The 23838-nt window shown below is 42.3% G+C and overlaps 1 protein-coding gene across 7 annotated transcripts in view; it reads left to right on the forward strand.

Moving 5' to 3' along the window:
* Window positions 1-23838, forward strand: part of LOC113033077 (mitogen-activated protein kinase kinase kinase kinase 4) — a 55505-nt gene that overhangs the window by 3922 nt on the left and 27745 nt on the right. For 3 of the 7 annotated variants that reach the window (XM_026186399.2, XM_026186417.2, XM_026186428.2), the window contains exons 3-14: window positions 11469-11525; window positions 14003-14128; window positions 14263-14373; window positions 15458-15548; window positions 15741-15871; window positions 17634-17688; window positions 17844-17922; window positions 19124-19296; window positions 22441-22513; window positions 22924-23050; window positions 23297-23413; window positions 23679-23810. In XM_026186399.2, the coding sequence (XP_026042184.1) occupies window positions 11469-11525; window positions 14003-14128; window positions 14263-14373; window positions 15458-15548; window positions 15741-15871; window positions 17634-17688; window positions 17844-17922; window positions 19124-19296; window positions 22441-22513; window positions 22924-23050; window positions 23297-23413; window positions 23679-23810 (1272 nt within the window). The remainder of the gene's footprint in view (window positions 1-11468; window positions 11526-14002; window positions 14129-14262; window positions 14374-15457; window positions 15549-15740; window positions 15872-17633; window positions 17689-17843; window positions 17923-19123; window positions 19297-22440; window positions 22514-22923; window positions 23051-23296; window positions 23414-23678; window positions 23811-23838) is intronic. The other 4 variants (XM_080306026.1, XM_080306029.1, XM_080306043.1 and 1 more) reach the window with 2 other exon arrangements.

Genomic DNA, 23838 nt, shown 5'->3' on the forward strand with positions numbered 1-23838 from the left:
CCATTCCTGTCTACCTGAAAGGAAATGTTTTTGGAGACAGAAATGCAATCAGTGTTGGAACAAATGTAACTAGTGAAGCAGTTGATCTGTATAGAAGGAAAACTAAATGAGGGCATGTTAGCTGTGATAGGATGTGAAGAATCCTACAATAAGTACTGCCAAAAGGGAGAGGCAGAAGATGAAGGTGGAACAGGATCCACCAGGATGGTGTTTTGTTTTTTGTTTTTTTTTATGTGCAGGTTGCTGTTGCTGTCAGTCACAGTGATCCTCTGCTTGGTGAAAATGTTTGTATTCCAACTTAGGTTATGTTCCCAATCAGTTCTGCTCTAAATTGAGGCCTCAGAGTTGATGTGCATCAGGAATTGATTGTAGTGATTATGACATTTTCCCATGACTCATGTACACATTTGATTTTTGATCCAGCAATTGTCAGTTAGACATCTGATCCCGTGTCAATCAAACCCCAGTGTCCACTGGAACAGACACCGGAGCAAAGTGTGCCCAAATTATCCTCATTTTCATCTTAATTGAGTGGAAGAGCCTCCTGGTCAGCAGATGGGATTTTCTGACATGCAAAGACAGACACAATTAGACGGCATGGAGAGCAGAGAGGCCTGGAGACAATCAGGGCTTTTCTTCAAAATTACCCCAGAAACAGACGCCAGGAACTACTCAGGGAATCAAAGAAGCTTTAGTGCTTTTGTGTTCAACCTCATCTAAGGACGTGACAATTAGAGAACTTAGTGATAACAGATTCAATAAACCAGTACACCAATATAAAAAGTCCAGTGTGTTCACTTATAAGTGTAGATTTCGAGATGTTTGAAAATTAAAAGATGAAACCCATTTGCACGATACAAATAATAGTAAGAGTGGTTATTCCATATAATTAAATCTGACACCGTGCTGCACAGTGCACCCTGACAGTTTTTGGCACATCAAAGAACAATACCTTGCAGCGACCCAAGTTCCCACAGTATAAATGCAGATACAGATTTAAACATTTTACTGTACATCTTTGATAATTTGCCCCGTCTTAAAATATAAAAAAACGAAAGAAAATGTAAAGAGACTGCAGAAGTTTTATTGCTTAGAAGCAAGGAGGTGCTCGACAGAAGAAATGGGTGACACATGCACATAAATATATTAAAATGCTGTGTTGGACATTCGTAGTGCATGGTGCGTGCTTGTCTTATTCACCATATACACATCATTCACACACACACACACACACACACACAGGGCGTTTCCCTGTTTGCAAAAGGAACTTCCCTTCTGCGAGCCACTGCTATAGAGTCATCTGTGTGTGTGTGGGTATGTGTGTGTGTCACACTGTGAAAAAGCCAAACTCTACTAAAGCACAGACCTCTGAGCACTGCTGACGCAACACAATTTTCCTTAGTAACACTGACTAAAGTGACTGCAGTATCTTAAGCACAATATTGTAGCTTTATAATTTACAATGATGCCACTATGATAATTAGTGTGACTAATTTACAGCAGTTGGAATTTTTTTTTTAACTATTTGTGTGTCACTGACCTGTGTGGCTGAGTTGTGGTAATCACATGAATAACAAAAATCAAGAATATCAATGTAAATTGATCCGTAAATGAATGTGAATTACATTTGTGATGGGTCAAAGAAAGTTTCACTCGAGCATCTGTGCAAACTTTGACTCGGTGTTGAAACCATACAACAGCTGGCTGTAGTACCACTCTGACTGAATCACTTGCACTTCCTCTTTCAAGTTTCAGTTGCATTGCTTCCCTTTCTGTTATTCACATATCATCATTCCTGTGTTGCTCATGAGGAGATCTGCTGACCAAAATCATGTCCAAATGTGGACTTGGACATTCACAGACTGATCAACTGTCAGTCTGCGTTGACAGCACAGACTGACTCCTTCCCCCAGCTCAACACTTTCTGCTGCCACACAACTAAGAGCTTCCTTACATTAAAAATGTAGTCACCTAATGCTTCTTTATTAGATGTAACTGAAAAGAGTAATAGCTTTCAAAGTTAAAGTTTTAGTTTCTTAGGTAAGTGTTTGTGGGGGAAGGTGTGAGCTGGAGCAGAATGGGTAGTATTAGAAATACTGTTTGTTAACAGTGAAACAGAGAGAGCAGAGAGAGAGAGCGAGACAAAGGGTAAAAATGGAGAGGAAAGTGAGTGAGGGCAACGGAAGGAAGGCAGAGGTGAAAGCCAGAGAGACAGAGTGGAGGGGAGGAAGGAAGAGGGAGAGAGACCTATTAAAGAGAGAGAAGAGGAAAGCGGCCCCCCATGAGGGTTAGAGCTGCAGTTTGTGCTGATTACCCATGTGTCCCAGAGCTGTGAGTCCAATTGTTAGAACATTCATAAAAGTATCTGGCCTCCTTACTTTACTTTCTAAATGCCAGAACTATAATTAAAAGTACTCGAGTGATTCAGCGCTGAACTCGGTACAATAGTAGAGCTTGTTTAAAAACCAGAGAAATCAGTATTTGACACTCTGATAGAGTCAGACAGTATGAAGCCAACCTCACAGTTTCTCAATCTTAGAATTCCCATAATGCATTTGGCTTGCCTGGTCATTACCTTTCACCCACCTCCTAAGTTTGTGATGCAGGCTCTGAGTGTGTAATGACTATTGCTGTCAGTTAGGGCTGTTTTCCCAGACTGTAAAAAATTATTAGGATTCTTTTTCATTAGCTCTTTGTTTTTATTGTGCATTCCTTTTATTTCTTTTGTGGTAATAAAATAAGAGAGTATGTGGTGAGAGCCCACAGATTGGCCAAGCTGCTATTCATCTGACTGCTTGTACATGTAACATGCATAGAAAGCAAAAAAGGAGCTGCTTGATTTTTCCCAGTTCTCCTCTGATGACGGTGTGGTGAGTTTACCTTTGTGGAGTTTACACCCATGTAATGAAAACACTGCAGCTTTGAAACTGTAGTTCCAGCTAATGAAGGTTACATGTGAATGGAAAAGTAGAAAAAAAGTTTTAAAAAAGCTTTAATGTGCAAAATAAAGATAATTATGCTAATTCAGCCCTCATCACTTCACAGGATATTACCTGGCCTGGTAATAGACATAGCCCAGCTCCTACCACAAACATTCCCACCAACACAGCTCATTATTGAAACTGTGACATTTGATTGACTTTTTGACTTTGGTCAAAAACTCCCCACATCCCATTGTGATCAAACATGTGAAATGCATCTGAAGGTCCCACCCCAGCTAAAGCCCAGTGGATGTGGGACTGATTTCCTCGTATGAGATACCAAAACCATTTTCACTCGCAGGCCAACCAAAGCCTTCAGATCTGAGCTGTCATATTTAATCGTTTTAGTAATTGTTCTCTGCTGCTGCTGTTTCTCATTTCTCAGTGAACGCTCACGTGTCCCGGGATTGAAACTGCCTCTCTGAATTTCATGTGGTGAACTTTAGTAATGCAGCCTCCACATGTGCAAGCACAGCTAAGCTGAAATAAAGTGAATCTTTTGTTTGGGTGTACACTTTTTATCATGCACCTTATCAACATCACTGAATAAGAAATAACCATTCATGTAATATTATCACTGGAGGTTCATGTTAATAATAGTGTTACTTAACTGTGGCAACTTAAAATTGACTCATATGAGGGGAAAAAGACTTGGACTATCGGTGTGGAAAATGATCAGTGTGTGCCAGCAGTGCTCCAGACAAGTGAAAATCGCAGGCCAAGTGTTCTGGTTCCTTGTGGTTCTGAGCGGTGGTTACTGATTACAGACTAACTATTAATGCTGAGACATGTTAACAAACAAACTAAAAGCTAAATGAACTTCAGATGATAACTGATGGTTTCTAGAAACCTTTTCAGCAAGTTTGTTCTTATTCTCTCCGCCCAGAGTTTTCAACTGCTAAAAGTCAAAGTCGCCTCAAACACGACTGGTCTGCACTGCAGTGTCGTCACAAAAGACTCCAAACAAAAGACCCCACAGAGCCAGTATCGAAAATCTATTCTGCATATTCATGTGGAGATATCTGTCAATAGATATTACTCCCATCCTAACTTCAACCGTGACCCAAAGTCTTCAAAACTGAAGGTGAAGTGAAAAATGTCCTCATTAGGGCTGTGCGATATGAGGACATGTATCGGATGATGAAATTAAAACATCTGTCGTTTCATATCGGATGATATTGTTTGTTTTGTGGTGTCGCAAAATAAACAGTTTGCAGCAATATTTTTTTTTTTTCATCGTTTGGATGGTCAGCACATGGATGCAGGCACAGATAAGTCCCAGCATGGCCAGTGAAGATGAGGCAGAACCAGGTAGCTCCAAACAAATCGAGGACCAGCATGGACATGGTTTGGTTCTGAAAAGTCTGATACTGGCCAGAAAACTGTACTATGCAAATTATGCAGGAAACAGGTCTCCACCACAGACTCAAACCTGACAAACCTCTACCACCGACGCAAGAATCACCTTGAAAGCGTGTGGAGAGAGTTTACAGATGAGAAGCAAAAACAGCCGTCAAGTGCTCAAAATAAACCGTAGACTCAAACGTTAGAACAGGCTCTCCCCCGCAGCACGCCGTGTAATAAATACTCACAAAGAAAATGGCGGGGCTACACCTCCTGTCTAAAAATACATAGTTTCATGCATCCGTCAAAACACTCGACTCTAGGTGCACCACGCCCAGCTGAAAACATAAATGGTAAATGGTAAAGTCAAGTTGCCCGAAAGTCACAGAATTTACAGAAATGTCTTATATGGATATGAGATTTTGGTCATATCGCACAGTCCCCAATCTGTTCTCACAAAGCTATATGAACACAAACACATGCAGTTACTGCCACAGACCGTATAGCAGATAGACGTAACCACCATGATGTCACCCCTTTGTTAGTGAAGTCCTGTTATGGAGCCTTGAGCATTTTTTTCCCCAATTGCCTCGTCACACCTCCTTTCATGGCTCAGCCGATATAACAATTAGAAAAGTAGCTGCTGAAGTTTCAGAGCAAGGAAGCTGAGACACCTGAAGCTAACCACGGGAGTCGCCCCCTGCTGGCCATAAGAAAGAATGCAGGTTAAAGGCACTTCAGCAACGGCTTCACTTTTATGTGAACTGGAAGCTACATCCATCTTTTATACTGACTAAGGTTACAACCGTATAGGCTTTAAGTGGCACAGTTTCCACACTCAGTTTCTTCAGGAGAATTAATCTTTCACATATCCACGTATGTAACCAACATATTGATCTTGAAGGGGACAGATACAGCGGGTGGCGAGACTGACACTGAAGCAAGAGCAGGACAGAAAGAGAGATGCAGTGAGACTGTTTCTCTCGTTTGTCTCCGTGCTGTCTGTGTTATAAATGTCTCGCTTGTATCTGATTAGCATATGCATGAATATATTATAGTAACCTTTTCACTGAAACGATATTTGTAGTCTTCCCTTATTGTGTGTGTGTGTGTGTGTGTGTGTGTGTGTGAGATATTCATGGACTTCAGGATGCAAAATAAGAGCAACATTTTTCTCCAATTAATTCTGATGGAGAGACCAGACCCCTGTTAGTGTGTGCATGCGCGTCAGTGCGGCGTATTTTTAATGAGTAACTAGATCAGCTGAGTGGAGAACATTTCACACTGGTTTGCTGTGGTGGCAGCAAGCACACACCATCAAGTGTGATGGGACAGGAAGGCCATTTCCTTATTTATTATAGCCAGGCTAGTGGATGACTCCATGCCACAATTCTTTGCAATTATGGAGACACTGTCCTCTACTTTAGGACACAATCAAGGCCAGGATGAAGAGACGGCTTCACATCACAGCTCATGCTCAGTGAAATGTGTGTGAAGAATTCCAGCTGAAAAGGGTTTGGACTGGCCGAGGAACACTTCAACCGACTGTGAACCAAGTCTGCATGCTACTGGTCAAGATGTTTAGTTTCACTGTAGTGACCAAAACACTGACATGCTTTATATCAAAGAACACATGGCGTGATAAATAAAACTTTTCAAGGATTCAGGCTCCAGCTGCAGCTCACTCTCTGGGCACTGTTCACTTTTCAGGGAAGATTATTTTATTTTTAATATCTTTTGATTTGTTTCTTCTTTTTAAGAGTTTGAAGTGCCATCAATATCAGACCAGAGCTACATGACAGATGTTTACTTTGATGTTTTGTTGAATGATGTTTACATGAATAACTTGAGCTCATTGGATAATATTCTACTGCAGTATATTTCTAACTAACCAGGCAGCTCCTCTTCTTTCTCTTGACAACACTTTCTTTAAAGATGTCACATCTTCATGGATCTATTTCTAAAATAAATTGTCTGTGCTGAGTATCCCTGAAGCCTACAGCAGGTTTGCCAGCACATTGTTAGTTGTTTCTCACCATCTTTCTGTTCTTGAACAGTACAGTCTATTTGCTGTGATAATAAATATTCTCCAAACTTCCCATTTGTTATTTCCCACGATCAGCCAAGAACTCCCGCCTCGTACCATGATTGAATTCTGTTTTCTTGAGACATAATCAAAAAACATGTTGACGCAAAAGGATGGATGCTGGTTTTGTTAGCCAGTAAAAGTAACCTCGGTGCTCGTTGTAAAAAAAACCCAAAAAAAACACTCTTTCACATAAAAACTGCACATTTGTAAATCTTTAGTTCAGTTTAACTTGGTGACTTTCCATTCATGCCACTGCAGTTGAATGACTTGTCTTCTATTCATAAAGAGGAACAGGCTAACTATAACAGGACACGGAGCTACAAAATATGCCACCCACCATTCAGCTGGATTATGACAGACGTGTTTATGCCGTCAAGCTTGTTGCAAACTCCTGAAAACTCCTCAGATGTGGAAATGGTCGATGTAGACACATGTTTTGACACCCTGCTGTCCTCCAAGTCCAAGCTGTACAGGGAGTGCAGAATTATTAGGCAAGTTGTATTTCTGAGGAATAATGTTATTATTGAACAACAACCATGTTCTCAATGAACCCAAAAAACTCATTAATATCAAAGCTGAATGTTTTTGGAAGTAGTTTTTAGTTTGTTTTTAGTTTTAGCTATTTTAGGGGGATATCTGTGTGTGCAGGTGACTATTACTGTGCAGAATTATTAGGCAACTTAACAAAAAACAAATATTTACCCATTTCAATTATTTATTTTTACCAGTGAAACCAACATAACATCTCCACATTCACAAATATACATTTCTGACATTCAAAAACAAAACAAAAACAAATCAGCGACCAATATAGCCACCTTTCTTTGCAAGGACACTCAAAAGCCTGCCATCCATGGATTCTGTCAGTGTTTTGATCTGTTCACCATCAACATTGCGTGCAGCAGCAACCACAGCCTCCCAGACACTGTTCAGAGAGGTGTACTGTTTTCCCTCCTTGTAAATCTCACATTTGATGATGGACCACAGGTTCTCAATGGGGTTCAGATCAGGTGAACAAGGAGGCCATGTCATTAGTTTTTCTTCTTTTATACCCTTTCTTGCCAGCCACGCTGTGGAGTACTTGGACGCGTGTGATGGAGCATTGTCCTGCATGAAAATCATGTTTTTCTTGAAGGATGCAGACTTCTTCCTGTACCACTGCTTGAAGAAGGTGTCTTCCAGAAACTGGCAGTAGGACTGGGAGTTGAGCTTGACTCCATCCTCAACCCGAAAAGGCCCCACAAGCTCATCTTTGATGATACCAGCCCAAACCAGTACTCCACCTCCACCTTGCTGGCGTCTGAGTCGGACTGGAGCTCTCTGCCCTTTACCAATCCAGCCACGGGCCCATCCATCTGGCCCATCAAGACTCACTCTCATTTCATCAGTCCATAAAACCTTAGAAAAACCAGTCTTAAGATATTTCTTGGCCCAGTCTTGGCGTTTCAGCTTGTGTGTCTTGTTCAGTGGTGGTCATCTTTCAGCCTTTCTTACCTTGGCCATGTCTCTGAGTATTGCACACCTTGTGCTTTTGGGCACTCCAGTGACGTTGCAGCTCTGAAATATGGCCAAACTGGTGGCAAGTGGCATCTTGGCAGCTGCACGCTTGACTTTTCTCAGTTCATGGGCAGTTAGTCAAGTCAAGTCAAGTCAACTTTATTTGTCAATTCTGCCACATGTACAGGACATACACAGAATAGAAATTGCGTTACTCTCAAACCCTAGTGATTAGAAAAATGCAAATAAAATAATTAAAAAGTAAAAATTTAAATAAATTTAAATAAATACAATACAATTTTACGTATAACAAAAAAAAGCTATGCAATATACAATATTCAAGTAAGAAGGCATAGTGGTGCAAAATAGGCAAATAGTGCAAATGGGGATTTAGTAGTGTACGGTAAGAGATAGTGTAACAACAAAGGCTTATGAGGTCCAATGCTTAAGCAGTCCAATGCTCCACAAAGTGACTGGAGCAGGCCAGTGAGTGCGTCAGAGAGTGAGTGTGTGTGTGTGTGTGTGTGACAGAGTTCAGTGAGACCGTGGTGGAGAAGAGGGGAGAGGGGGGCAGAATCGGGAGGGAGTTTAGCTTCCTGACAGCCTGATGGATGAAGCTGTCCTTCAGTCTGCTGGTCCTGGCCTGGAGACTCCGCAGTCTCCTCCCTGACGGCAGCAGCTTGAAGAAGCTTTGCATTGGGTGCGTGGGATCAGCCGCTATGCAAAGGGCTTTTTTAGTGAGACGGGTGCTGTAAATGTCCTGGAGGGAGGGGAGAGAGACACCAATGATCCTCTCTGCAGCTCTCACTATGCGTTGGAGGGTTCTATGGCAGGACGCATTGCAGGCTCCAAACCACACAGTGATGCAGCTCGACAGGATGCTCTCGATGGTGCCTCTGTAGAAAGTGTACATGATGGGGGCTGGTGCTCCTGCTCTTCTTAGTTTGCGGAGAAAGAAGAGACGCTGCTGTGATTTCTTGGCCAGTGCTGTGGTGTTGTACGTCCAGGAGAGATCCTCTGTGATGTGCACACCCAAGAACTTGGTGCTGCTCACTCTCTCCACAGACGCTCCGTCAATGGTCAGAGGAGCATGTTGGGTGTGCATTCTCCTGAAGTCCACAACAATCTCCTTCGTCTTCTCCACATTCAGAGAGAGATTGTTGTCAGCACACCACGTGGCCAGGCGTCTCACCTCACTTCTGTAGTCGGTCTCATCCCTGTTGCTAATGAGACCCACCACCGTTGTGTCGTCCGCAAACTTGATGAAGAGGTTGGAGCTGTGTGATGGAGTGCAGTCATGGGTCAGCAGAGTGAAGAGGAGGGGGCTCAGCACACATCCCTGCGGGGCCCCCGTGTTTAAAATGATGGTGCTGGATGTATTACTGCCGACCCGTACTGCTTGAGGTCTTCCGGTGAGGAAATCCAACAGCCAGTTGCACAGTGAGGTGTTGAGCCCCAGCTGGACCAGTTTTTGAGTGAGCTGTTGGGGGATTATAGTGTTGAATGCTGAACTGAAGTCTATGAACAGCATTCGAACATATGAATCTTTTTTGTCCAGGTGTGTGAGTGCTGAGTGGAGTGCAGTGGAGATGGCATCATCGGTTGAGCGATTGGGCCGATACGCAAACTGGAAGGGGTCCAGGGAGGGGGGCAGGACAGTCTTGATGTGCTGCATGACTAGTCGTTCGAAGCACTTCATCAGGATGGGAGTAAGTGCAACAGGACGGTAGTCATTAAAGCAGGAGGGAGATGACTTTTTTGGAACCGGAATGATTGTGGTGGCTTTAAAACATGTGGGGACGACAGCCTGGATGAGTGATATGTTGAAGATGTCTGTGAAGACATCAGTGAGTTCCACTGCACAGTCTCTCAGTGCACGACCAGGAATGTTGTCAGGACCCGGAGCTTTACGTGCATTGATCCTGCTGAGGGATCTCCTCACGCTGTCCGGGGACAGAGTCATCACCTGGTCACCAGGAGGGGGTGGGGTCTTCTGTGCAGTGGTGCTGTTTCGGACTTCAAAGCGAGGAAAGAAAGTGTTCAGCTCGTTCAGCAGGGGGATAGTACTGTCACAAGTCTGTGGTGGGGGCTTGTAATCTGTGATGGTCTGAATGCCCCGCCACAGGCTCCGTGAGTCTCTGCTGTCTTTGAAGTGATGGGATATTTTCTTGGAGTACTGTCTCTTAGCCTCTCTGATGCCACGGGAAAGGTTGGCCCTAGCTGTCCTCAGGCTTGCCTCGTCTCCATCTCTGAAGGCAACATTCCGAGCTTTCAGCAGCCTGTAGACCTCTCCTGTCATCCATGGTTTTTGATTGGCCCGGACAGTTATGGTTTTCGTGACTGTTACATCCTCAATGCACTTGTTGATGTAGGCTGTAACAGTTATTTTGCGCCTTGGTTTTTCCGCACGCTTCTTGCGACCCTGTTGACTATTTTGAATGAAACGCTTGATTGTTCGATGATCACGCTTCAGAAGCTTTGCAATTTTGAGACTGCTGCATCCCTCTGCAAGATATCTCACTATTTTTGACTTTTCTGAGCCTGTCAAGTCCTTCTTTTGACCCATTTAGCCAAAGGAAAGGACGTTGCCTAATAATTATGCACACCTGATATAGGGTGTTGATGTCATTAGACCACACCCCTTCTCATTACAGAGATGCACATCACCTAATATGCTTAATTGGTAGTAGGCTTTCGAGCCTATACAGCTTGGAGTAAGACAACATGCATGAAGAGGATGATGTGGACAAAATACTCATTTGCCTAATAATTCTGCACTCCCTGTATAGCTACGGGACCAATTGTTCATATCAACAATATTTCTTTGGAAATGGCCGCGAGCGTTTCTAAGAATTGGCTGCTGAGGGGGAAACAGATGAATAGGCAGATATTTGTTACTTTTAAACTTGCCCCTCATTTCAGTGTCTGTGTTTGTCTGACTTTGTCTCTCTGTATGAATCCTGACTGCTGACTGATTGAATAATGGCGAGTTTGTCATGTCTGGTGGTCTGTTTCAGACACATACACTATACACTCCCACAGAACTGTCATACATCACAGCTTAAAGGCTTATAGAGTAGCTACTCTAGTATCTTGTCAGCTTTCTGAGTCATGACATGGTTTTCAATTTTCCCTTTTTCACCTGACTGCACTTTACAGCTCTGCTCCTCCATCCTGACTTAGTCTCTCGCGCTCTCTCTCTCGTGTCATGTCCTGTTCTTTCTGTCTGCGTCTTTCAAGAGAAAATGAAATTAGGTGGACTTGCCCGAGTCCATGAATATTGAGAATTATATCACAGTCCAAGTATTCACTCAGAAGAGTTACAGGGAGAGCGGGAACACTTTGTGAGCGTTCATCTGTTTACAGACTCCAGCGTGGGACAGTTGTTGTAGTCCTCGTCAAACATTTAGAGGCTAATCTTTTATATTACGATCCAGTTGCTGCCTGTCTTTCCAAGATGCACAGCTGCACTTGTGATTTAAGAAATTTGAACTGGTGCAGAATATTTAACAGAATCTCTACAGTGATCGTATCTCATTGTGTGTGTTTTCCAACAGGGCCGTCATGTCAAGACAGGTCAGCTGGCAGCTATCAAAGTCATGGAGGTCACAGAGGTAAGGGTTCATTACCTCACTACTCTCAGAGTGTACCTGTGTCATCATGTGTCGTGTTTGAGGCAACGCTGTCTCCTGCTCAAAAATAATCCTTATTTATCTCTATTTTATTTCGACATCCTTTTTATGCTCCACCTGTTCTTTACCTGGAATGTCAACTTCTCAAATGCATCCTTTCATGTTCAAACAGCCTGAGCAACACCATAAACACTAAACACTATTTGTGCCATCGCATGAACTACCTGACGACAGTTTGATGGAGAAATGAGGGTAACTCTGCTAATGAGCCATTGAGAGCAGGCTGAAGCGATGGATGGCAGACTGCGTTACACAGTATATAACTGACAGAACATCATAAGATGCGTAACGACCAAAGTGGAACGTTAGTGTAATTAAATTCAACACCACCGTGATAATCATCCTGTTAACATAAATCATACATGACAGCCTTTAATACGTGACTCCTGTTTGAGGGTTTTGCATCGAGATGACCTGTTTTTCTTCAGCTCCTGGATTAAATTTACACATACTGTAGTGCAAGAGTTTCTTGCAACTTATTACACATACAGTTGAGTTTTCTCGGTACTAGGAATCGCTGAATATACAGCTGATAAAATAAGCATTGAACACGTGACCAATATAGTTCCAGATTATCACCAGATGTTGGCAACAACCCATCCAATCCATGTGTTCGATATTTACTTTAACCGCTATGGTTGTGCCCTCTAAAGAAAAACAATCCCTTGTACTATTATAGCATGATGTCCGGTAGACATGTAATATGCAGGATTGAAAGAAAAGACGAGACAGTTTGTGGTGGTGTATTTCTCTCCAGAGACCCTGCTCTCGGCCTACATCCTAGTCCTAAGTACCCATAGCATAGTTGTGTGAACGTATGGCTCTGTAATAACCTCCACACACTGTTTTTATGGTTTATGATGTCAACCACTGGCTTCTAGATTCCTCGCTTTGGAGTTTGCTCTTTAACTTCGTGGCCATCTTGATCTTAAGGTGTCAGGTAACAATAGGAGTGTAGGTTAGCCAGCTGCATTTCTAAACTGTGTGGGTATAACACACAGTTACCTACTTGGGGAGGCAAAGTACCAGACTAATGATCAGAATTTCACTAACCAGAGCTGTGAAAATGCTTCAAAAGGGCACCAATATAACAAATGCAGTCAAGAGGTGAAGCCTAGCGAGCAGCTAGAGCTTTTTTTGTAAACAGCTTATGTTTGCTGTTAGAATGAGTGAGTTCCAATCTTGGGATTTAGCAAGGTACTGCTCCACAGACAGGCTTGCATGGCTTTGGATTTATATCGGTGTGAAGTAAAATAAAATGTTAAAAGATCACAAAATCCAACACGCTCAGTCTTCTGTCTTGATAAAATCTTATCAAGAGGGAATATCTTTGGGTTTTGGTTTCTTGCTCAGTAATGCAGCCAAACTGGAGAGTTTAGCACAGACTTTGTCATTTTTCTCTGTTTCTTACATTTTATGTAGCAGATAATTACGTGATTAATGGAGAGAATAATCAGACAACTAGATGACGTGTTAAGAACTCGTTAGAGCCTCCCCCAGAAAAAGAAGTCAAATACAAATTATAGAGTGCCTGAATAAATTATATTACAGATTGTTCTGACATCTAAACGTCGTAGTTTCTTTGTGTGGATGTGACAGCAGGAAATGCTTGGCTATTATCTGCCTTCTTGCAGACACACACACACACACACACACACACACACACACACACACACAACCTCGTCGTAGGCAGAAGCCTGTGTGTTTCAAACGGAAGTGAAAGTTCAAACTCTGCCTTGTCATTTTTCTCCCCTCCTGTGAAGATTTAAGGGAGGGCAGCGACTGTGAGAAGCTCTCTGTTGTTTCCACTTTCCTGATTAACAACCACAGCCAGCTTCTCCAGCTCTCCTCTTTTCTTCTGCTCTCGTTTCCAGATCCTGAGTAGATTTAGGAGTCCAGTGAATTGGAGAAGTCACAAGTCATTTCCAGGATTTATACTAGGAAAACAAAAAGTGCCGCACACAGTTTCCTCTGCTTTCTTTTTGTCCTCTGTCACGTAAAGTCGACCAACCCCAGTGGTTTTGTTGTGGGATGGGAGTAGTTGAGTTAAGGTCCAGTAGCTGGGTGAGAGATCATCTAAGGGTTATAAAACAGATTCAAGAGGCTATTTACCTGGATGTGTTTGTGATTTTACATTTGGAGCGACACTTTAAAACTTTAAATAAACAGGTCACATGTCCAAGGCAGAAGGGCCACTTTTATAAAAGCCTTGAAACCTTTTTGAACCCAACACAGAAGCATCACAGCGCCGTAACACCTGCTCTTCAGACAAACACCAGGCAGCGCCATTTTCAATCACCTGTGAACGGTCAGATGACCATGACTAATAATGAAATTCCACATGGCAGTAATATTTTTGTCACTTGTTTGATTCCTTATGTTTTTGTTCTTGTGTTTAGGAGGAAGAAGAGGAGATAAAGCTGGAGATCAACATGTTAAAAAGTTATTCCCACCATAGAAACATTGCTACTTATTACGGTGCCTTCATTAAGAAAGGCCCTGCTGGACAGGACCACCAACTCTGGGTTTGTTAACTCGTCACATTTGTTTGTTCTTCAGCACAAACTGTGGATTATCTTAGTTTTTATTAAACAACTGCTGTTCTTTTGGGTTACCTGTGTCAAACACCACATGTTTCTGCTATTTATTTCCCATATAGTTAGTGATGGAGTACTGTGGCGCTGGCTCTGTGACAGACTTGGTGAAGAAAACCAAAGGAAACTGTTTGAAAGAAGACTGGATTGCTTACATCTGCCGGGAGGTGCTCAGGGTAAGATCAAGCACACAGTTTTTTTTTACCTTTATAAGTGACCATTTTAAATAAGTATAGAAGATGTGAGCTTTCTGGGTAATGCAACGATGCTGTTTGTGTCAAACCCTCCATCGTCAGCTAACTCTGTGTGATCTAATAACACAAACAAACACTCAGCAGGGACCTCTCTCTGCCTGCGGTGCTGTTTTAGTGTTGGTTAAAAAAACGCAGGTAGTAACTTGTTTGTGGATGTAAGCGTGGTTCAGTGTCTGGTGTTGTAAAGAAACACGATGGCTGCTTTTAGTGATTCTTTGCCAAAACATCAAAGAGCAGCCAAACTGACACTGATACTTCCTCATGTTCAGGGATTTATTCTCTCGTATGTTTCCCACTGTGACTCGGGGGGATTTCTTCTTTTAGTTATATACTTAAAAGGCCAGTTTAAAGCACATCTCTGTAAAATGTTATGGTTATCATTATGAGAGATCACGAGGTCCTGAGAAAGGCTCCGGGATGTTTGCTTCGCTTTCTGTGCTGGTGTTTGTGGCTCAGAGACATACACAGTAACATATCAGCTTATATCAGCCCCCGGTGTCCTTGATGTTGCCGTTATCTGCAACAAAAATGAAACGGAGCTCATTTTTTTTATTTTGTTGTTTTTGTAGTTGTAAAAAAACTTGAGAGACAAAGGGCTCTGGACTGTCGCCAGAGTTTTCTCCACTGCTGTCAGCCATGCTGTCTCCCCATTGTTTTAACATCACAACACACGCATGCACAAATACAAACAGAAACCATGGTGAAGTCATTGTCTGAAATAAGACTTACTTCCTGTTTATTTAACCCACTTTGAAGAAGCGAGAATGCAAATACACACACTAAAACTGTGCTTGAGTTACTCGGCCACTCAGTAACTGCCTAAAGTAAGGATGTCTACTGATGGACTTGAAGCTAAAAGCTAAATCCTGCTCTCCGTTCAGTAATCCTTCAGACACGTGATCTAAATGCTCTCCGAGGGCAGCGTTTGCCCCTTCGTATTTATAGCGGCGGTCATCTGACCGTGTGTGCACGGGAGTGTTTATATGTATTCATATTTGTCTTCCAGGGCCTTTCCCATCTTCACTCCCACCATGTGATTCACCGAGACATTAAGGGACAAAATGTTTTGCTCACAGAGAATGCCGAAGTCAAACTGGGTATGACACACTGACACATGCGCTGTGGTTCCTCAAGCAGACGTAACCCCTGGGAGAACAACAGAACAATCACACAGTCATATTGAAACACATAAATCTCACGACCACAAAGACGCTTCTGAAAGTAGCAACAGTTGTGGCTGTTTTTCACACATGAAACCTTTATTTTTTTTAATTTAATTTTTTTTGCAGTTGACTTTGGCGTGTCAGCCCAGCTCGATAAGACGATCGGTCGGAGGAACACCTTCATCGGTACTCCTTATTGGATGGCCCCGGAGGTCATTGCCTGTGATGAGAACCCTGAGGCTACATATGACTACAGGGTACCTAATTTCAAAGACACAGCCTTGTTTCATTTTTGTTTTTTAAGTGAGAATTAAGGCAGTTCCCAGCTGCTTAAGGTGGTTTATTTGTTATCTAACATGGTGCAGACTATGCTGTGGACAAAGTGGAAGTGGCTATATTTTAATATTGAAGTTATTCAACCACACATACATGGAAATGACTGATAAAGATGAACTACTTTACACTTTTACAGTTTCAGTCATCTCACAGCTCATGAAATCCAGATGCAGGGAAAGCAGCATTTGTGTAACTGTGGTTGTTTTGTACTGTAATGCTGAGGCATTATGCTGAGTGTGGGTCACCAACCACAAGTCATATCTGTTGTGCCACACGCATGTAAGACACACAACCAAGATTCAAACATCTGCTCTTATTATTGCTTTTGCTTCGAGCTCAGTTTAGTTTCACTTGGTTTCCAGAACTCATTGCAGTGTTTCACTCTAGTTTTTATTAGTTTCAGTCTTAGTTACTAAAATGTTTTTGGATTTATCCATTTATGATTGAGGAAGTTCAAAATAGGTAATACAAAATAAACACAAAGCTTCCTGTTATGTAGACACTGCAGCCATGAAAACCCTCCTGAGTTGACAAATTTGACCAGCGTGACGAAGAGCAAGTCTGCAGACGTTTCCTGTGTGTTGTCTGTTTTAGTTATTTTTGAAAGTGCGCAATATTATTTTTTCTTCTTGTTTAGAAGTTTTAGATGTGAGTTTATGTTTCATCAACTCTATTACCTTTTACGTGAGGGTGTCAGTAAAGCACTTTAAGCTGTTTGTTGCTGTGTAAGGCAAAACTCACTTGGAGGTCACAGGTTTGCTTTAGTCCTTTTAGCTGAAACAACGTTGTGTTGACAGCCAGGATCAGTTTCTTCTTCAACATCGTTGAGGGGATAAAAAGTCCAGTCGTCGCCTTCAGTTTGACTGGCTGCTGAGGAACACGTGGTTCTGGATGTTATTGCTACTTCGCTGCCTTCCTCATGTTTTCCAGCTGACACTGTTGAACCATGTTAGTCTGCCATGGCTGTGTTTGGTCCTGACAGCCTGACACTTTTAATTATTGTTCTGAAACACAGAAAAAATCATTCTTAGTCAGACTTTATCTTGTGTTTTCATCTGTAATGTCTGTCACTAACCAACACGTGTCGATTCGCAATATTGAGCCAGTTCAACACATATCACCACACGCAAGAAGTTCATTGTCTGTGAGATGGCTTGCAAATCGCGTCGACCATGATTTAATTCCAGCGACGCCAACTTCTGTGACGTAAAGTCGTGTAGCGCTCGCTTCTCCTGCCTGTCAGATGTGGGCTGAGAAACAGCCCCGGTCTCATAGCAGCACTCAGAAATAAGTCTGCATAAACATATATTCAACAGACAGCTTCCATAAATATAAGAAATTCACCAGAGTGACAACATCTTTCAAACACAGTCCAAAATCTTTTTGCTGTGTTCTTTTTTTTATGATGCAAACCTCATCCAAAATCTTCACGATAAAGTTCGAGTTTACTGAGTGACTGATTCATTTTATCGTATTTCGCAGAAACAACCTGAGACTGTTTTTGAAGAAATTTTATATTAATCAGATCTCACACCCACGATCTGTGAACTCTGGAGACTGTTTCTGTGATTCCCAGACCTCGATGCACTACACCGCTTTTACTAATTACATACAGTCATTTTAAAATGGTATCCAAGGTTATTAGCTACAATATAACCTTTAACCCGCCTGTCTTGTTTTTAGAGTGACCTCTGGTCTTTAGGCATCACGGCCCTAGAGATGGCAGAAGGAGCCCCCCGTAAGTTAAAAACGCATCTACACACATGCACATGACTAACTGATATGCTGAAGTGTTTTACACTACATCGTATGTATTTCCCTTCTCATTTGTTCATTTATTTTTATTTTTTCCACATCTGTGACTCTGCTGCTCTCGGCCTGTGCCCTCCATAGCTCTGTGTGACATGCATCCAATGAGAGCGCTGTTTCTGATTCCTCGAAACCCTCCACCAAAACTTAAGTCAAAGAAATGGTAAGCCCTAAACACACACACACACACACACACGCAGCAGGATGCAAACAGCAGTGTTTGGGATTTCTCTTCTAAAAACAGGGCCTCTGAGGGGTCTTTGTTGTGGGTTTCATGCATCTGATAAAAGATCTTCCAGCACTCTCGTCTTGAGAAGAAAAGGTTGAAAGTAACGGGCATGTCTAGATATATCAAGATAAAGTTTTTTTCTTGTTTTGTTTTTGTTTTGTTTTTTTAAAGAAGTCCAGTCATCCAGATTAAAAACCCACTGGTGTGTGTGTGTTCTGGATTGAATCCTATTTAGGGTTTGATTATCAGCCTCTTTCCTTTCTCTCTCCATATTTTCTGTGGATAATTGATAGGCACTTGTTGAACTCATGGTGGAACTGTCATGCTGTCTTTCATTCAGTATTAATGTCATCTGAAAAACGCTTTCTATTGGTGCTTTTAATAGCGTCAATGATTTGGGGTGAACTGCTTTCCCATTTCACTCCAGGCCCCCTTGAGGCAGAAAAATAAAGCAGCCCCACATTTTCCTTCCCAGTTTTCTATGACTTTACACACGGCGCATGTCACTGATTGTAGAGTGCTTCTGTAGGTAGATATCATCGTAAAAGTTGGACTCGTTATTTTGGATTTGCTTTTCCTCGGTAGAGTAGCGCTGGGAGAGGCGATTCTAGCTTTTATACTGTGGGTGAGTGGAAATACTTATTTAAGAATTATGTGGAGTGTTATGCAGTTCAGTGAATTGAATATTTATTTAATGTTGTCTTCTCTTCTGATTTGTTGAGTTTTATGGTTGGAACTACAATTTGTTGCTGGTTTTAACCCTACAAAAGCATTTTTATCATATTTGCTACATGAGTTTCTGAGACCTCCATCTCCTCAACATAATCAATACTTGCCTAAAAAACCTTAAAGTCTTGTTTGTTTTTTGTCTAAAATTAACATTGTTGCTAACAAAAAGTTGCCAAAAGCGCCGAATGTATCAAATGTGATACAAAAAATATATCATCAACAACATGATATAGCAAAAAAAAAAAGTGGATTTTAAAAAATGAGTCTTTAAATTAGTGATTCGGTTTAGAGAATTTAGTGTATTCACAGAAATGTGGAGGAGGTTAAGTGATACTTTGTTACGTTAGTGTGTCTGTTGTTAAACCTGCTTGTAATGCTTTCACATTTGTCTGTATTTTGTCTGCAGGTCGAAGCGTTTCTTGTCGTTCGTTGATAGTTGCCTGATCAAGAACCATCTACATCGACCCACCACAGATGTCCTACTGAGACACGCCTTCATCAAAGACCTGGCTAACGAGAGACAAGTTCGCATCATGCTTAAAGATCATCTGGACCGAACCAGGAAGAAGCGAGAGAAAGGTCAGGGCAAATAAAGGCAGTAAATTTAAACCATAAACAAGCTGTTGGCTGTTTTCCTGCTGTCTGTATACAGGGTGGTTTACAGTGACAGAAGCTAGGGCTATTTTTCTGCTCATAGGCTGCTTCACATTTTCCAAAGTCATCCAGCGAGCCAGATCAGAGTCTTTGCTGGACCACTTGTGTCCCCTGGGCCTTGGGTTTGACACCACTTCTCTGCAGGGTTCACAGTTTAATTCCACGTAAAACAAAGGCTGTCATATCTGCACTACGCTGTTAGAATCTGAAAATCCTTTCAGGTGTGTCTAAGTGTCAGGGGTTTTTCAAAGTAAAATGTCAGGTTGAATTTATCACCATGTTTTAAAAATTGACGGTATCTTCTGGCTTTGAGCCCAGCCGTGGTGGATAACGCCGCACACTTGAGCTGAGAGTGGACCAGCTGCTCTCACGGCAGCAGCAGCTGTTTCGCTCAGGCTGCTCAGACAAACACAGCATTTTGCCTCATTTCTTGCCTGCTGTTTATGGAAATGATTCATTTGGTTGCCATTTGGTACTTTTGCATATATTCTGCTTTGTTGTATCTTCATTCATTTTGTCAAAGCTTATGAAAACATATTCTGATGCTAACAGCGCCGGCGAGGCAGACGAGGAGAGCGCAGCAGCGGGAGAATGTTAGGTCAGGCCGAAGGGAAGTCTCGGGCTGACCTTTGCTTTCCTTTTTCTCCTGCATTCTTTTATAACAATGTCTCGCTCACAAAGATGGACGAACGAAGTGAGGACGAAGGGAACAAAAGGCATAGAAACAGACAAAAGAACAACAAATTAGGAATGTGTAACACGAGGAAGCAAGCTGTGAGACGTATAGTGTGAACGTAATTTATCCTCCGCTTACTCTGGATGAGCTGCATGTGCTGAATCACTGATGCCAAAATGTGCAGTCAGACAGTGAGAAAAACAGTCAGGACGGAGATATTTATGACTCTCTTTGCTTTGTTCTCATGTCAGTATTCAGACAGTGTAAGTAATCCTCATAATGTCTATTAGCTTTATTTTTCTTCATTTGCAAAAGTGAGAGAGAGAGACGCTGAAGGGAAGTAAGGAGGAAACGAATCACCATCTGGTTCTAATCTTCTGTTGGCTTATAACAACACTCTAATGACTGGTAGGCTTTCTGCTGTATGCGCTGTGTGTATGCAGTGTGTATAAGGCCATATTTGTGATTTAGTGTGTGTTTCTGTTCCCCTGTGCCCCTCCACAGTAATGAAATGTTGGTAGTGTTACTGTGAAGAGAAAAAACTTTGCAAGTTCTGCAAGAAAGGGGGAAAAAAAAGAAAATCAGTGCGTCCGGATGTGATGCAAAAACGGATGTGTCATTCATCATACCCAAGAGTGTAGTTTGGACAAAGATGTCTGTGTTTTGGAAGATGAGTCACTCCAAAAAGAAATGATTAAAGTCCCACTTTTCAGTCAGGAAAAACTAGGCCGTCCCCTCCAGTCCTTCCCGTGTCTTTCAGCTCCTTTGGAGCCCTTCAAGCATGACATCACCACCATATAAAATATGCTTTTGCCCTGTTTGTTAACAAAAGTCTTCTTTTCTGCTTCGAACAAATCCACCTGTGTTGTGTTGCCTTTTTGGCTTCTTAATGGCAACATATGGTGTGTCAAGTTGATGTTCAACTCACCCCAAGCTCCTATCACACCATATGGTGGCCAAATGTTGTTATAGGAAGCTGACTGGACCCATCTTCATGTACTGTCAGTGCGCCCCAGGGCAGCTGTGGCTACAATGTAGCTTGCTATCGCCAGTGTGTGAATGTGTGTGTGAATGGGTGGATGACTGAATGTAGTGTAAAGCGCTTTGGGGTCCTATGGACTAGAAAAGCGCTATACAAATGCAGGCCATTTACCATTTACCATTTACCCCCTTGGAAGAGTGATTGATTTTAGTGCAGTGTTCATGAAGGCGGTCCTGGTTAAAAATGACACTGGGATAGTAGCATTTTTAAACATTTCCTACCTGTGCTAACACATGCTTGCATGCATTGTGTTGCCGTGTGTCCCTTGATAAAAGGTGTATGTGGAAACGAGAGACACCTTTTAGATGGGGAAGCACTGCTGTCCTGAAATCTACTACAGCATAAAACTCTGCTCCTTTAGGCTTCCATAAAGGAAGCCTCTTTCATTTTTTGCTGAATAACTTTGCCCACACTAGACTTTTGTGTGGCTTTGATAATGACAAAATTGCTACTGGCAGCAGACGATGAAGGGGGAAGAGGGTAGGGCATGGAGGAAATTTTAATGAAATAGCGGCTTGCTCACAAAGCCAGAAACACAGATGAGAATTCCCACCGCGGTGCTGACACATCAGAATCGTTCACCCAAGACACCACCCGTGAGCGCATCGCATTTCTAACGCGTCAATTTACAGTAGAGCGTGCAGTGCAGCGTGTGGATGGTGCGACTCGTCAGAGAGTCTTCACTTTCTCTGCATCTGGGGCCAGATGCATGAAGGCCTGGTGACTGACGTCATACAGTGGCTGTTTGTGCATCAAGTTATTTGAAATGTCAGTGAAAGGAAAGACAAAGAAGAAGCAAAAGTGAAAGAAATGCACTCGCTCGAAGTAGAGAAAAGAAACTGTTTTATTTTGGAGTTTCAGTTCTGGAATAATAAAAAGAATAATCTGTAGAAAAAGAGAACGAGAGCATTGGTGCTGCAAGGCAAAAAGGAGAAATGGTGTAACCACTCACAGCACAAAAGGGCAGATTATTACTACAGCAATTTATTTAAGCACCTACAATTACCAAAGAGAAGAAAAAGTTTCACGAGGTTCAGTACCCATTAAATTATGTGCCAGATGACTTAAACTGGAGATATTCATACAGATGTGCGTCTGTGCGCTTCTGTAAACAGGACAAAATGTTCTGTGATATCAGCTGTTTGCCTAAAGGTGAGATTGTGTCTCAGCTTATTTTTCATCGGCATCATTTTGGGTTTGACTCTGAAAAAGTGTGAAGTATCAGGACCAGTGTCCATGTGGGAAAAGGAGTACGTGTATTTAAATATCACCATGTTGGGTGCTGCATAGTAACTTTTTACTGTATCCACTCCTCCTCGCTTTCTCTTCTCTCTCCTTTTTACTCTCTCAGAGGGCCCAGAGTATGAATACAGTGGCAGTGAGGAAGAGGATGATGAGGTCACAGAAGAGGAAGGAGAACCCAGGTAAAGCTTTGTCACGCCAGGCAAAATATTATTCACCAGAAATTAAAGCAGGACTCAGTTACTACATGATCCTTTGTGAAGTAATAATCACACTAAGCAACAAGCTGTCAAGCACACATCATGCGTCTGCCATATAAACATATAAATGATTTTTTTAATTGTTATTAGGTCTTAAGTGATCATTGCTACTGAATCACTACAGGTTATGTTTTATTATAAGTCCACAGACAGATGTTGCTGTCCCTGGATGTCAAATAGCAGATGGTGCCGTGCACAGAGCTCACTCACTCCTAGAGTGAGATTAATGTGTGTGTTTTTGTTGCTGTGACCACTTTCCCTTCGTCCTCACGTTAACTCGAGCACGTCACTCGCACTTGACTTAATGCCGCTCACGTGTCTCTCTCCATCAGCTCCATAGTCAATGTTCCCGGCGAATGGACGCTGAGGCGGGAGTTTCTTCGACTGCAGACAGAAGATCACGAAGGCGGCAGAGACGTAGGGCGCGGAGGAGGTGGTGGAGGTCAGCGGGGACAGCAGGTAGTTTGTTTTGTTCTGTGCAGTTTTGTCTACATGCATATAAATTTTAGTAAGATGCAGAGAATTACATGTGATACATTTATTATGAGCAGCAGGTTATTTTACTGAACTATTTCACATTTAGCAGTTAGCTTTCAGTATCGTGTCAGGGTTAGACAGCACTCCGCTCAACGGTGGATGAAGTCAAACATGAATCGGTTTTCTTAGTTGCATTTTAAGTGTGGTCATGTTGTATTTGACATCCAGGCGTTGCAGCAGCACAGGCAGCAGCTGGAAGAACAGGAGCGATACAAGCAGCAGATCCTGGCTGACAGACAGAGGAGGATCCAGCAGCAGCAAGAGCAACGGCAAAAGTTAGAGGATGTAAGTGCTGTTATTTACAGTGGTTTCCATAGGATTCACTCCGCATTGACACATTAATAATAAAATATTAAGAGCGAATATAATATTTTATTGTGTGTGTTTAACTTCCTCTTTCACCTTCCTCATATCGAGTCTTTAAACTGCGACCGTTGTGACTTTATGTAGTTTTACTGCAGGGAACAATGTCAGCATAAAGCCTTAATGTTTGTTTAATACTTACATTTGTTAGGTTGATTAAAACAGTTCCCTTTGTTGTTGCCTGCAGCAGAGGCGACAGCTGACAGACTGTGCCTTTCAGTGGGGAGAGCTGCAGGAGGTCTTCCTTGGGGAGGAGTCTGAGCTCCACGACAGCAGGATCTTAGTGGATGAGGGAAACAAGAGGAGCGACAGGAGACAGGTGCAGATGAACTTTTGACTTGGTAGCA

Source organism: Astatotilapia calliptera, chromosome 2 (genome assembly GCF_964374335.1).
Source record: "Astatotilapia calliptera chromosome 2, fAstCal68.1, whole genome shotgun sequence".
NCBI classification, from domain to species: domain Eukaryota; kingdom Metazoa; phylum Chordata; class Actinopteri; order Cichliformes; family Cichlidae; genus Astatotilapia; species Astatotilapia calliptera.